The 11276-nt window shown below is 60.3% G+C and overlaps 1 protein-coding gene across 2 annotated transcripts; it reads right to left on the bottom strand.

Annotated features, from left to right (window-relative positions):
- Positions 1–4590: 4590 nt before the first annotated feature.
- On the bottom strand, positions 4591–10545 carry LOC121665065 (forkhead box protein J1-like). Of its 2 annotated transcripts, none has more exons than XM_042028925.1 (3): positions 8593–9613; positions 7527–8078; positions 4591–6207 (listed from the first exon to the last, which is right to left on the bottom strand). In XM_042028925.1, exons 1-3 carry the CDS (start codon positions 9004–9006, stop codon positions 5437–5439), a joined length of 1737 nt encoding a protein of 578 aa, XP_041884859.1. In that variant the 5' UTR covers positions 9007–9613; the 3' UTR covers positions 4591–5436. The 2 variants fall into 2 exon arrangements, with proteins under 2 accessions (XP_041884859.1, XP_041884860.1); XM_042028926.1 differs by having other exon boundaries at positions 4593–6207; positions 9532–10545.
- Positions 10546–11276: the final 731 nt, after the last annotated feature.

Below are 11276 nucleotides of genomic sequence, written 5' to 3' on the forward strand. Positions count from 1 at the left end.
CCCCCCCGGCGGCACCGGGACCGGGGGGACACGGGGGCGGGGGCTCCAGAACCAGGTGGGCACGGGGGCAGGGGGCACCGGAGGGAGGGGGGAACCGGGGTTGTGCCAGGCTCCCCCCAGTGCGGTCTGCACCTCCAGCCCGTCCCCACCACAGCCCACCCTCACGTCGCCCTCGCCCGCTCCTTGCCCCGCATTCTGCCCCCCCAGTGTCCCCCAGTGTCCCCTGTCTTGTCCCTTTTGCCCCCCCACTCCTCGATTGTCCCAAATCGCCCCCCCCGGTATCTTCCCTCCCCATCCTGGGTGGGTAACGGGAAGCACTGGGGAGGGGATGGGGGGGTCTCCCACACTGTCCCTCCCCCACAGCAGGTGACCCATGGCCGGACCCTCACCCACCGCAGCCCTGAGGAGCGAGGAGCCGCCCCCGCCTGTGAGTGGAGATGCGGGGGCGCGGGGGGCACGGGGGGTTGGGCACTGACCCCATCCCGTGGGTGGTGCCCCGGCCCGAGGTCACCCAGCAGGGCAGGATGGAAGGGTGGTGGGAGAGGGAGGGAAGGGAAAGGGGGGGTGTCCTCCGGGCTGGGGGAGGGGCTCTGTGCCAGGCCGGGGCCTGTCTGGGGTCCCTGGGGGTGGGGGGCTGTGCCAGGCTGGAGGACGGGGTCAGAGCTGGGGTGCTGCCAGTGCCCAGCCCTCCCCCCCCGGCTCTGCAGGGTTCGGGGGTACCCCTCACCCACTCCCCCAGGAAGAGCTGGGGGGGCTCCTGGGTGGGAACAACCTCATTCCCCGGGGGCCAGGACACCCTGCCTGGGCGAGTGGGGGGCACCGGGGGGGACTCCGAGGCGTTGGGAGTGGGGGACACAGCGGGCAGCAGGGGGAGAGGGCTGTGAGGGAGCTTGGGGTGCTGTGGAGGGATTGGGGGGGCCGTGGATGTGCAGGGACAGACACCCCTGACAGCTGGTGTCCCCCAGTGCCTGGGCTGCAGCTCCCCAGGAGCAGAGTGGGTTTGTGGGGGGCTTTCCTGACCCCCCTGGAGCTGGAAGAGAATCCTCCAGGTGAGTGGACTGGGACCCCAGTGGGATGCGGGACCTAAAACCAGGGGCTGGGGGCTCTCCAGGACAGCCCAGGGTGCCCCTGCACATCCAGGGCCCCCAAAACGGAACAGAAGTTGCTCCTCGTGTGGGGGGCATGGGGGGAGGAGGGGGAAGCACAGACCCCCTTGGGTTGGGGCACCCCGGAGCCCCTCATTGCCCAGAAACTGGTCCCAGTGTCCTTCCCTGCCCTCACACTGCCCCCTCACCCCCTACCAGTCCCGTTTGCCCCCCACCGACCCCGCTCCTCCCCATCCCAGTTTGCCCAGTGCCCCCCATCCCAGAGCGCCCCTGTCCTGGGGTGCCGCTGGCCAGGCACCCGCGAGAGCCGCTCGCCCGCTCCCCTCTGCGCTGGCCGGAGGAGTGAGACTCGAATCGTGAGCTGGGATAGGGACCAGGAGAGGTCACTCCTCAGGGCCATTGAAGGCAAAACGGGCTCGGCTTAGAGATAGAAAATGAATTTATTGCCGACAAAATCGGGGCAGGGTAGTGAGAAGTGAAACAAACCCTTGAAAACACCTTCCCCCCCACCCCTCCCTCCTGCCCAGCTCCGCCTCCTACCCCAGGGGGGCCCGGACATGGGGTGGGGGCCGTGGGCAGTTCATCCCCTTCTCCCGCTGCTCAGGGACAGGAGCTGCTCCCCTGCTGCACCCTGGGGTCCCTCCCGTGGGAGACTTCTCCAGGAACTTCTCCAGTGTGGCTGCAGCCCCCGGCAGCAGCCCCCTCACCCCTCTGCAGCCCCTCCACAGCTCTGCAGCCCCTCACAGCTCTGCAGCCCCTCACCCCTCTGCAGCCCCTCCACAGCTCTGCAGCCCCTCACCCCTCTGCAGCCCCTCACAGCTCTGCAGCCCCTCCACACCTCTGCAGCCCCCTCACCCCTCTGCAGCCCCCTCACACCGCTGCAGCCCCGGGGTCACTCTGCCCTGGGGTCAGCCCTGCCAGGACAGGCTGCTCCAGCAGGGCCCCTCTGTCCACGGGGCTCCCACGGGGTCCCAGCCTCATCCCAGGCATCTCCTGCTCCAGCAGGGACTCCCCCAGGGGCTGCGGGGGGATCTCTGCACCCCCCATGGATCTCTGGATTCCCTGTGGATCCCCAGGGGCTGCGGGTGGATCTCTGCATCCTTATGGATCTCTGCATCCCCCATGGATCTCTGCATCCTCCATGGATCCCCAGGGGCTGTGGGTGGATCTCTGCACCCCCCGGGGATCCCCAGGGGCTGCGGGTGGATCTCTGCCCCCCCCGTGGATCTCCAGGGGCTGCGGGTGGATCTCTGCATCCCCCGGGGATCTCCAGGGGCTGTGGGTGGATCTCTGCATCCCCCGGGGATCCCCAGGGATCTCACCACGGCCTGCAGAGGAATCTCGGCTCCGGCTCCTCCTGCCCCTCCTTCCCCCCTGCCCTTGGTGTCTCCGCGTCATTTCCCTCTCGTGTTCTCACCCTGCTCTTCTCTGGCTGGAATTAAAACTCTGCCACCACCTTTGCTTTGATTTCTTCTGAAATCTCTTATCCCAGAGGCATTACCGCTGTCTCTGACTGGCCCAGCCTTGGCCAGTGCTGTGTCCATCCTCTGAGCCACCAGGGCTTGGCTCTGCCGGACACGGTGGAAGCTTCTGGCAGCTTCTCACAGCAGCCACCTCTGTGCCCCCCACTGCCAAAAACCAGGCTGAGCAAAACCAACTCGGTCCCAGTGCCCCCATCCCAGTTTACCCATTTTACCCATCCCAGTGTGCCCCCGTGGGGCATTGCAGGGCCTGGGCTGGAACGGGCGCTGGGCTGAGCAAAGAAAGCTGAATTTTGGGAGGTTTTGAGGGGTTTTGCCTTTCATTCTGGAAAATAATTTCCCTGCCTGGATACGCTTCAGTCTCAAATTTCCCTCCTGGCGGGGCCAGAGCTGTGGTGAGCGAGTGGTGCTTCATGGTGCCCCAAATTCCCCCCACCTCCTTCTCCACCAACCCTCGGGCTCTTCAGTGCCAGCCTTTACTTCTGGTTTCTTTATTATTATTATTATTAAATTATTATCATTTAATTATTATCATCATCATCATTATTGTCATTATTCTTTATTATTAATTTTAGTATTATTCATTTTATTATTGTCTTTATTAACAATTTATTACCAAATGATTATTTATTAATAATAATAATTTAGAATTATTTATTATTAATAACATTATCGTTATTTATTTCTACGTTTTTATCTCTTTGTTTTATCGACAGTCTTTATTTCTAGATTTCTTTCGTTTTTTATGATCATTTCTATTATTTTTTATTAATTTTTTTTCAATTCTAACTCTTTATTGCAGGTCATCTGCCCCCCCACCCCATGCTCAGACTCCCAGGAGACACCAGGCCCCACTGTGGAGGGGACCCTGTCCCTGATGCCCGGGGCACGGGGACGTGGTGAGCTCCAGGCCTGGCACAGGATGGGCTGGGGCAGCGTTCAAAGCATTGGGGACATTTGTGTCCCATCCTTTCTGGGGTCGGGTTTGCTCCATGGCTTTGCACCCCACAAAACTCCCTGTGGAGATGTTTGGGAAGCAGCCAGCCAGCCCCATTTCCCAGCAGAGCTCAGGATGGTGACGGGCAGAGCCAGCAGCTGCTGTGGGTGGGATGAAGGTCGTGCCAGGAGTGGTGGCAGCTGAACCACCACACCCTGAGACCCCCAAATCACGAAACCACAGCGTGGGTTGGGTGGGATGGGACCTTTGAGCTCATCCAGTGCCACCCCTGCCGTGGGCAGGGACAGCTCCCACTGTCCCAGGCTGCTCCCAGCCCCAATGTCCAACCCAGCCGTGGGCACTGCCGGGGATCCAGGGGCAGCCACAGCTGCTCTGGGCACCCTGTGCCAGGGCCTGCCCACCCTCCCAGGGATGGATTCCTTCCCAAAATCCCATCCAGCCCTGCCCTCTGGCACTGGGAAGCCATTCCCTATGTCCTGACCCCTCTGGCCCTTGTCCCCAGTCCCTCTGCAGCTCTCCTGGAGCCCCTTTAGTCCCTGGAAGGGCCTCCAGGGTCTCTCTGGATCCTTCTCCTCTCCAGGTGAGCACCCCCAGCTCTCCCAGCCTGGCTCCATCAGTACAAAGCCCCATCTGTGCCCCAAGGTGGTGGTGCATTTCGGAGATCGGGCCTGCTGGAAAAAACTTGTTCACCAGCTACAAAACACTCAGGATGCAGTTATTTTCTGCTTTACTTTCTTTATTATACCTCTTAAAAGTTGTTAATAAAAAGGAAACAGTTTAAGTGGCGAAGTATCTGTGCAGCTCTTCAACATCATTCCCCAAGCAGAAAATAGAACAGAAAGCAGCGAAAAGAAACCTTGTTGATATAAACATCTACACCCACCCACCCCCAAAGCCCTTCCGAAGTGCATCTCATCTAATCTCATCTAATTGAATCTAATCTCATCCACCATCTATTTATCATTTATCATTTATCATCTATCATCTATCTTCTATCTTCTATAATCTATTTTTGATCATCTATCTTCTATCATCTATCATTTTATCATCTGTCATCTATCATCTATCGTGTACCATCTACCACCTATAATCTATATAATCTATATAATCTATATAATCTATATATAATCTATAATCTATAATCAACCATCTAACGTCTAAAATCTATCATCTATCGTCCATCATCTCCCATCTCTAATAAAATCACTGCCCAGGACCACGAGGGCCCCGAAGCCACTTGGGCTTCTCAGAGCATCTCCAGGGCCAGCTGGGGACGGACCCTGGCCCTGGCTCCGTGTCAGCCCCAGGAGCTGCCTGCAGGGGCAGGGAAGGGGATTTGCGAGGCTGCCGGGTCTCAGCACACCGAGCAGAGCCGCTCTCGTGTCTCGTGTCACAGCCCGCGGCTGTGGATCCGCGGGCACGCTGGTGCTGGCTCGTGCCTCAGTTTCCCCCTGGGGAATTGCTGTGCCCCCGTGGAAGCAGCTGAGAGCTGCCCTGTGCTGGGGCTGGGTGTGGGAGCAGCGCTGGGCAGGGCAGATCTCCCGTCCCTGCCTGCAGGGCAGAGGCTCAGGCAGAGTCAGGCGGTGCTGAAGGGAAACTAGAAGGTAAAAGGGGAGTTCTTCTCTACTTTGTTTTCTTTATCTCTTAAAAATTGTTAATAAAATGAAACAAATTAGAGTGGTGAACTATCTGTGCGGCTCTTCACAGCGTTCCCCAAGCAAAAAACAGAACAGAAAGCAGCAAAAAGAAACCTTGTCCATAAAAACATCTACACCCACCCCCAAGGCCCCTCCTACATCCCACCCAGAAAGCCCCCCCTAAATCCATCTACTCTAATCTAATCTAATCTAATCTATTCTAATCGAATCTAATCTTGTACCATCTCCCATCTCTAATAGACTCCTATGTGGGCCAGAGATTCCCAATCTATGGCATCCCCCTCTGGCAAAGAGGCCTGGATGTTTTCAGCCCCCTGCACAGCGGGGATGCCGTCGGAGGGGCTGTCTCTCATCTCCTCGTGCCAGACAGCCTTCAGGAAAGCTGTGGCCGTCAGGGTTTCGTCCAAGCCCAGCTTGGTGGGGCTGCCTTCGGGGAGGACTTGCTGCTGCCCTTGTGCTGTTGGGTGCACAACACCGGGCGGGCTGGGAAGTGGGAGCTCCAGGTGCTCAAGGGCGGAGAAGTCTCCTTGCTCCGGGGCAAAGTCAAGGAGAGCCTCCCAGTCAGTGCTGCCCTTCAGCTCCATCAGCTCGCTCGGCTCTTCCTGGGGCCCCGAGGCAGAGCTGGGAAGCCAAGACACCTCGGCCAGTGGCGTGGGCCAGGGCTGGTTGTGCTGCTGCTGCTGCCCCGCTTCGTTCTCCACAGGGTTCCAGCTGTGGCTGCTTTCAAACTCTTCAAACTCTTGCAGCAGCTGCTGCAGCTCCGCGCCTACCTCGAGGCTGCTCTGGGAGCTGCAGGCCAGAGTGGCCGGGCTGAGGACACACTGTGCTTCTTGCTGGGCTCTTTTGGTGGAGGCTGGCTCTGGAAGCTCTTTGGAGGTGCTGCTCTGGAGCTGCTCAGCGTATCGGGGGTGAAGCTTCCAAAACGCACCTCTGCCTGGCTCGCCCTTCTCCCGGGGCACCTTGATGAAGCGCTTGTTGATGCAGAGGTTGTGCCGGATGGAGCTCTAGATGCAAAAGAGAACAAACCCCAGGGCTGAATGCCTGTCTGCTGTTGGGGGCAGACCTGTGCGGAGTCTGCTGCAAAAAGCACATTTTTCAGGGAGGCCCCTTGGTAAAAGAAAGCAGAAATGGCAACATCAAGGTGTGCCAGGCTGCTGCGTGCCCTGAAGGAAATCCCCTGAATCCCTGTATGTGCCTGGAGTGCAGCAAAAAACCCAAAAGAAAGGAAATTCAGTTGTTGGGCAATGCCCCAGCCTGGGCTCCCCAAAGCCAAGCCAAAGCAGCCAGATCCTACTTGCCAAGCACTCCCAGAGTTGCCCAAGCCCAGGGAAGGCTGGGGCAGCCAGGTGGCTCTGAGAGGGACCGGGAGGGCTTGTCTCACCAGTGATGGGCTTCCAGGCCTGCTGGAGACCCCAGGGTCAGGGAGAAGGTGGGCAATGGCTGGGCAGGATGTTTGGAGCCGGTGTGCCCAGCCCTGGCTGGGTGATCACGGCTGCCCAGGATTGTGGGCTTGCTGCAAATTTGGGCCAGCAAGAACCCAAGCAGGGGCAGGACCCATCCAGGGCCCTACTGCCCTGTCCTGCCCTATCCTCTCCTAGAAAGCATCCTGGGCCAGAGGAGGAAGGCAGCGAGCCAAGGGGGCTGGGAAAAGCCGCTCTGGGGCTGTGCCCAAAGCTGGCGAGCCTGGGGGCTGTCCCCTTGCCCCTGAGGACATGTTCGTGCTCTCTGGGGACAGCAGCCCTCTCTGACCTCTCTTAGGCTTCCCTCTGCAACTCTCAGCATTTGCTGCCAGCACCGGAGCCTCCTTGGCCTGTGCCTGGGGCCAGGAGCCCAGCGCCCTGCCCTGCTTGGCCAACAGCAGCAGCAGCAGCAGCGCTTGTGCTCGGCACCTGCCCAGCCAGGGACTTGTTCAGCAAGTGGCATCTCCATCCCTCCCGTCCTGTGCTCAGTCCTCAGCACTCAGGGACGCTCAACCTGGCGTCTTCTGCACGTGTGCTCAGCCCCGAGGGCCTTGGGACCCCACAAGAGCTCCAGGAAGGTCGGCAACGAGAGGCCAAGAGGACCTCAGGGGCCACGAACCCAACGGGCACCTCCTGCTCCCAAACTGGCCCCAGGCTCTCCCCCAGCAGGGCTCTTTCCCTCTGCCAGCCCTGCGGCCGTGGCGTTTGTGCACAGCCAAGCTCTCTCCTGTCCCAGCCCTTGCCCAGCAGCTGCCACTCTCCTGCCAGTGCCATCCAGCACGGCCACGGGACCCTGCCAGGCAGGGTGGAGGCTGTGGAAAGAACCCTGGGCAGTCCAGAGAGGGCTCCAGATCTCCTCCTACCTGCCAGCTGGGATCGCCACGGCGGAAGTAGCAGAAGTTGTCGCTGATCCACTTGCAGATGGCTGCGAGGGTGATTTTGGGCTTCTTGCTGGCTTCCATGGCCATGCAGATGAGGGTGGCGTAGGAGTAGGGCGGCCTGACGTGTGCGTTGCTCTTGTAGTCGATGTCCCCCGTGGGCAGAGGGGGCTGGGGCACGGCCTGGCGCGTGGTCACGGTGCTCGTGGTGGTGGAGGAGGACGTGGGCGTGTGGGGAATATCGATGTACTGGCACAGCTCCTCAGAGGTCAGGGGAAAGCCTGGGCACTGGAAGTCCACCAGACTCACCAGATTCTCCCAGATGCTGCAGCGATCCTCGGGGTCCTCGCAGATCGGGGCCAAGCCGATGTGGGCGCCTGTGAGGTCGGCCAGCCACAGCAGGTCTGGCTCGCCACCATGCTGCTCTTCCTCGCTGGAGCTCGATTGCCCCTGAGAGCTGAGCCCGGGGCTGGGGCACACCATGCCTCGGCGCTTGGCGGCGTTCACGGGAAGGGGAGGCAACGGACGGGGCAGATGCTGCAGGAAGAAGAGGGAGAGGGTTGAGGCTCCCCGAGGCGCAGCCACTGCCTGGCACCGGGACAGGGCTGGGCCTGGGTGCTCCCGGTGCCGCTGCGTGAGACCCGTTCCTGGGGCGTTGGGCACGGGAGCAGCAACGCCTGTCCCGGGGGGCTTTAGCGGCCCGGAGCCTCGGGAAAATTCCCTCTAAGCCCCGTGCCCCAGTGCCACCCAAAGCCCGCCGGGCTGGCACTGCCCAGCGAGCTACTGGTCACCGAAAGAATGAGAGAAACCAACATCGCCTCCCCGTCCTGAAACAACCCAAATCCAGTCCTGCCATCCCACCAAGCGGGGTTGTTTCTCCCATCTGCCACGAGTCGTAGGACAAGCTCTCGGCGTCCAACAGCTCGACAAAAGAACCTGAAGTCGTCTCGTCCATTCCTTCCCGTCCCGTCCCATCCCCGCCACCACCTTCCTTCAGTTTGATGCTATTTGTTCTTTTTTTTCTCCCATTCCCCTGCTCCCCAAAACCAACCGTAGCAGGCGGAGGCGCTGGGAGCGTCCCTCCGAGCGAGCCGGCAGCTTCAGGCTTTCGGGAGAGCCGGGCAGGGGATGCGGTGCTGGCTCCGGCAAAGCCGGGCTGCAAAGCCGCAATGCCGGCGTGGCTTTTTGGGCCAGGAGAGCGAGAAAAAGCGAGACAGAGAGCGGCCGGAGGGCAGCGGCGGCTGCTGGCCCGGCTGCGGCGGCGCTTGGGCGGCGGGAGCGATGCAGAACTCCCGGCTCGCGGGCGACGCCGCCGTTTGGGGCGGGGGGCTCGCGGCCGTTCCCAGGAACGGGCATTTGCTCGCCCGGCCGCCAAACGGGCTCCTCGGCCCCAGCTCAGGCTCAGCACAACAGCGGCGGCTCGCTCGGTGCGCGGTGCCGAGCGGCAGCCAGGGAGCCGGGGCATCCCCCGAGCGCTCCCTCGCTCGCTGCAGCCCTCGGCAGTGGCGAGCGGGCCCGTCCGTGCCGCCGCCCTCGCCAGCCCCGCGGCATTCCCCTTAGCCCGTGCAGGTGTCGTGCCGCAGCTGGCGCGGGTCGGGAGAGAGAGCGTGGTTTTGGGAAGAGCGGGAGCACAGAAGAGATGAGAAACCAACCCGGGGGAAATAAGAAGGGGCAAGAGCAGGGCCGAGGCCCCGGCGCTGACGGGCTCGCACCGTCCCGCCGCCCTCCGGGGTACTCGGGCGGGGGTGGTAGCCAGGGGTGCCGGGGGAGTCGCCGTGCCCCACAGCCGTGGCCACAGCCAGCGGCTGCAGCCCTTCGGGCTGTGTCCTGCCCCCCAAGCGCACCAGCAGCCCTTTGGCTGCTCCCCGTGGCCCCACCCCGCTTCTGGCGCCTGAGGCGCCACAGCCCCGAGGGCAGAGGAGTTCGTGTGGGGTGCAACTAAGAGTTTGTACTTGGAAGGGGAAGATCAGCGCGATCTTTCTGTGCTGACCCGGTGCATTTGAGAGCAGGGGCGTCTGCAACTCGGATGCACGCGTTGGGTGATTCCGACGAGCGAGGTGCGTTCGCTTCCTTTGCAAGTCCGCAGCGGCATCGTGTGGTTGTTTGGATGAGCGCTGACAGTGCCGAGTTCCGTTTAGCTTTAGACTCCGAGGTGCAAAGAATCTTAAGGTAAACGTAGCCGAGAAGAAAAGCACACGTTCACATTTTTGCTCTCTCGCTGAACGCAGCTCCATCATTTCCCTCTGGAAACAGCAGAGGAGACAACGTTCTGGGTTCCACGTTCTCTTTGAAGGATATCAACAGCACCATGTGCCCCGGGGCTAGGAGCTCTCCTTCCAAACTCCATGTCCATTCTTTCTTTCAGTCCTACAGAGCTCTCGAACCCAACGGAACTGCCTCAAGGGTAAAGATTGGTCACCAAAGATGCCCTCTCAGCCGGCTGCTGCTGTCTCCAAATGTACCTCGCATCCTGTGAAAAGCAGCGCATCCCCCCGGAGTTCTGCACTTCCCTGCTCAGCCGCATGGACCATCCCCGTCTTTCACTCTTGCAGAGCCCAGCTTCAACACTTACTGCGCCCAGCAATTGCTCCCATCCCAAAGGTCCCAGAACAAAAAGGAAGCACCGGTCTTCACTTTCTCCTTGCAGCTCAGAAAGTGCAGCACACGCAGCTCTGTGCGCTCAGCTCTGGGTACACTCACGTCCTTTCCGTCTCCCAGAGTGCAGCTACAAAGCCGGGGACGTTCCGCAGACGGTCCCACAGACAAGGTTCCCCGGGAAAGAGGCGGTGCTGGAATTCTCCTTCCTTTTGCAGCCTATGATCTGCACGGCCGACAATGAGACGATTCGTCTTCCTTCCCAGCTGTAGGCACGATCACATTCGTTCAGCCTCCCGGAGCCAGGATGCACAAAGGAGCCCCCGCTCCCACTGCTCCCACACGAACGGGGCCGGGCCAGAAAAGCGCTTGGATTTACCTGGGCACTGTCAGCGCTCATCCAAACAACCACACGATGCCGCTGCGGACTTGCAAAGGAAGCGAACGCACCTCGCTCGTCGGAATCACCCAACGCGTGCATCCGAGCTGCAAACGTCCCTGCTCTCAAATGCACCGGGTCAGCACAGAGAGATCGTGCTGATCTTCTCCTTCCAAGTACAAACTCTTAGTTGCACCCCACTCAAGAGGACACACGAGCTCCTCGGCGCTAAGAGGTTTTTTCATTCTCGCTGAGTCCGGTGACAAACTTGAAAACATCCGGCAAAACCACAGCTCGCAGAAGTGTCAGCTGAGAGAGCTGCTGCCGCCTCCGGTGCCAACCCATGGAACCCGCCCTGGTATCTGCCCTTTTCCTTCTCAGCTCCGTGTACCCTCCTAAGCCTCAGGCGCACGGAATCGGGATCCAAACTGAACGGCACCAGGGATGGCTCCCACACGAAAGGTACCGGGAGAAGCAGCTCAACAGTCTGGCTTTTGCATTCCCACTGTAACAGTTCCAACAGAAATGCCTGTTGGGGAGAGCCTTTAAATTCACCACGACCACCCAAAGTGTGGATCCAAAAGTGGTTTCCTTGCCAAAGAGAGGAACTACGAGACCATCTCAAAAGAAATGGGATCCCTCCTTCAAAGCAGAAAACATCCAGGGATTGATCCCGTAACAAAGGTGCCAGAAAACTGTTTCTGAGCATTACCTGCCCTGGGCACGATACCAGCTGCACACCAAGACTCAGCATAGCTGCT

The sequence above is a fragment of the Corvus kubaryi genome, unplaced genomic scaffold (assembly GCF_017639235.1).
Source record: "Corvus kubaryi isolate FWS band 111438036 unplaced genomic scaffold, C.kubaryi_AGA036_p1.0 37309, whole genome shotgun sequence".
NCBI lineage: Eukaryota > Metazoa > Chordata > Aves > Passeriformes > Corvidae > Corvus > Corvus kubaryi.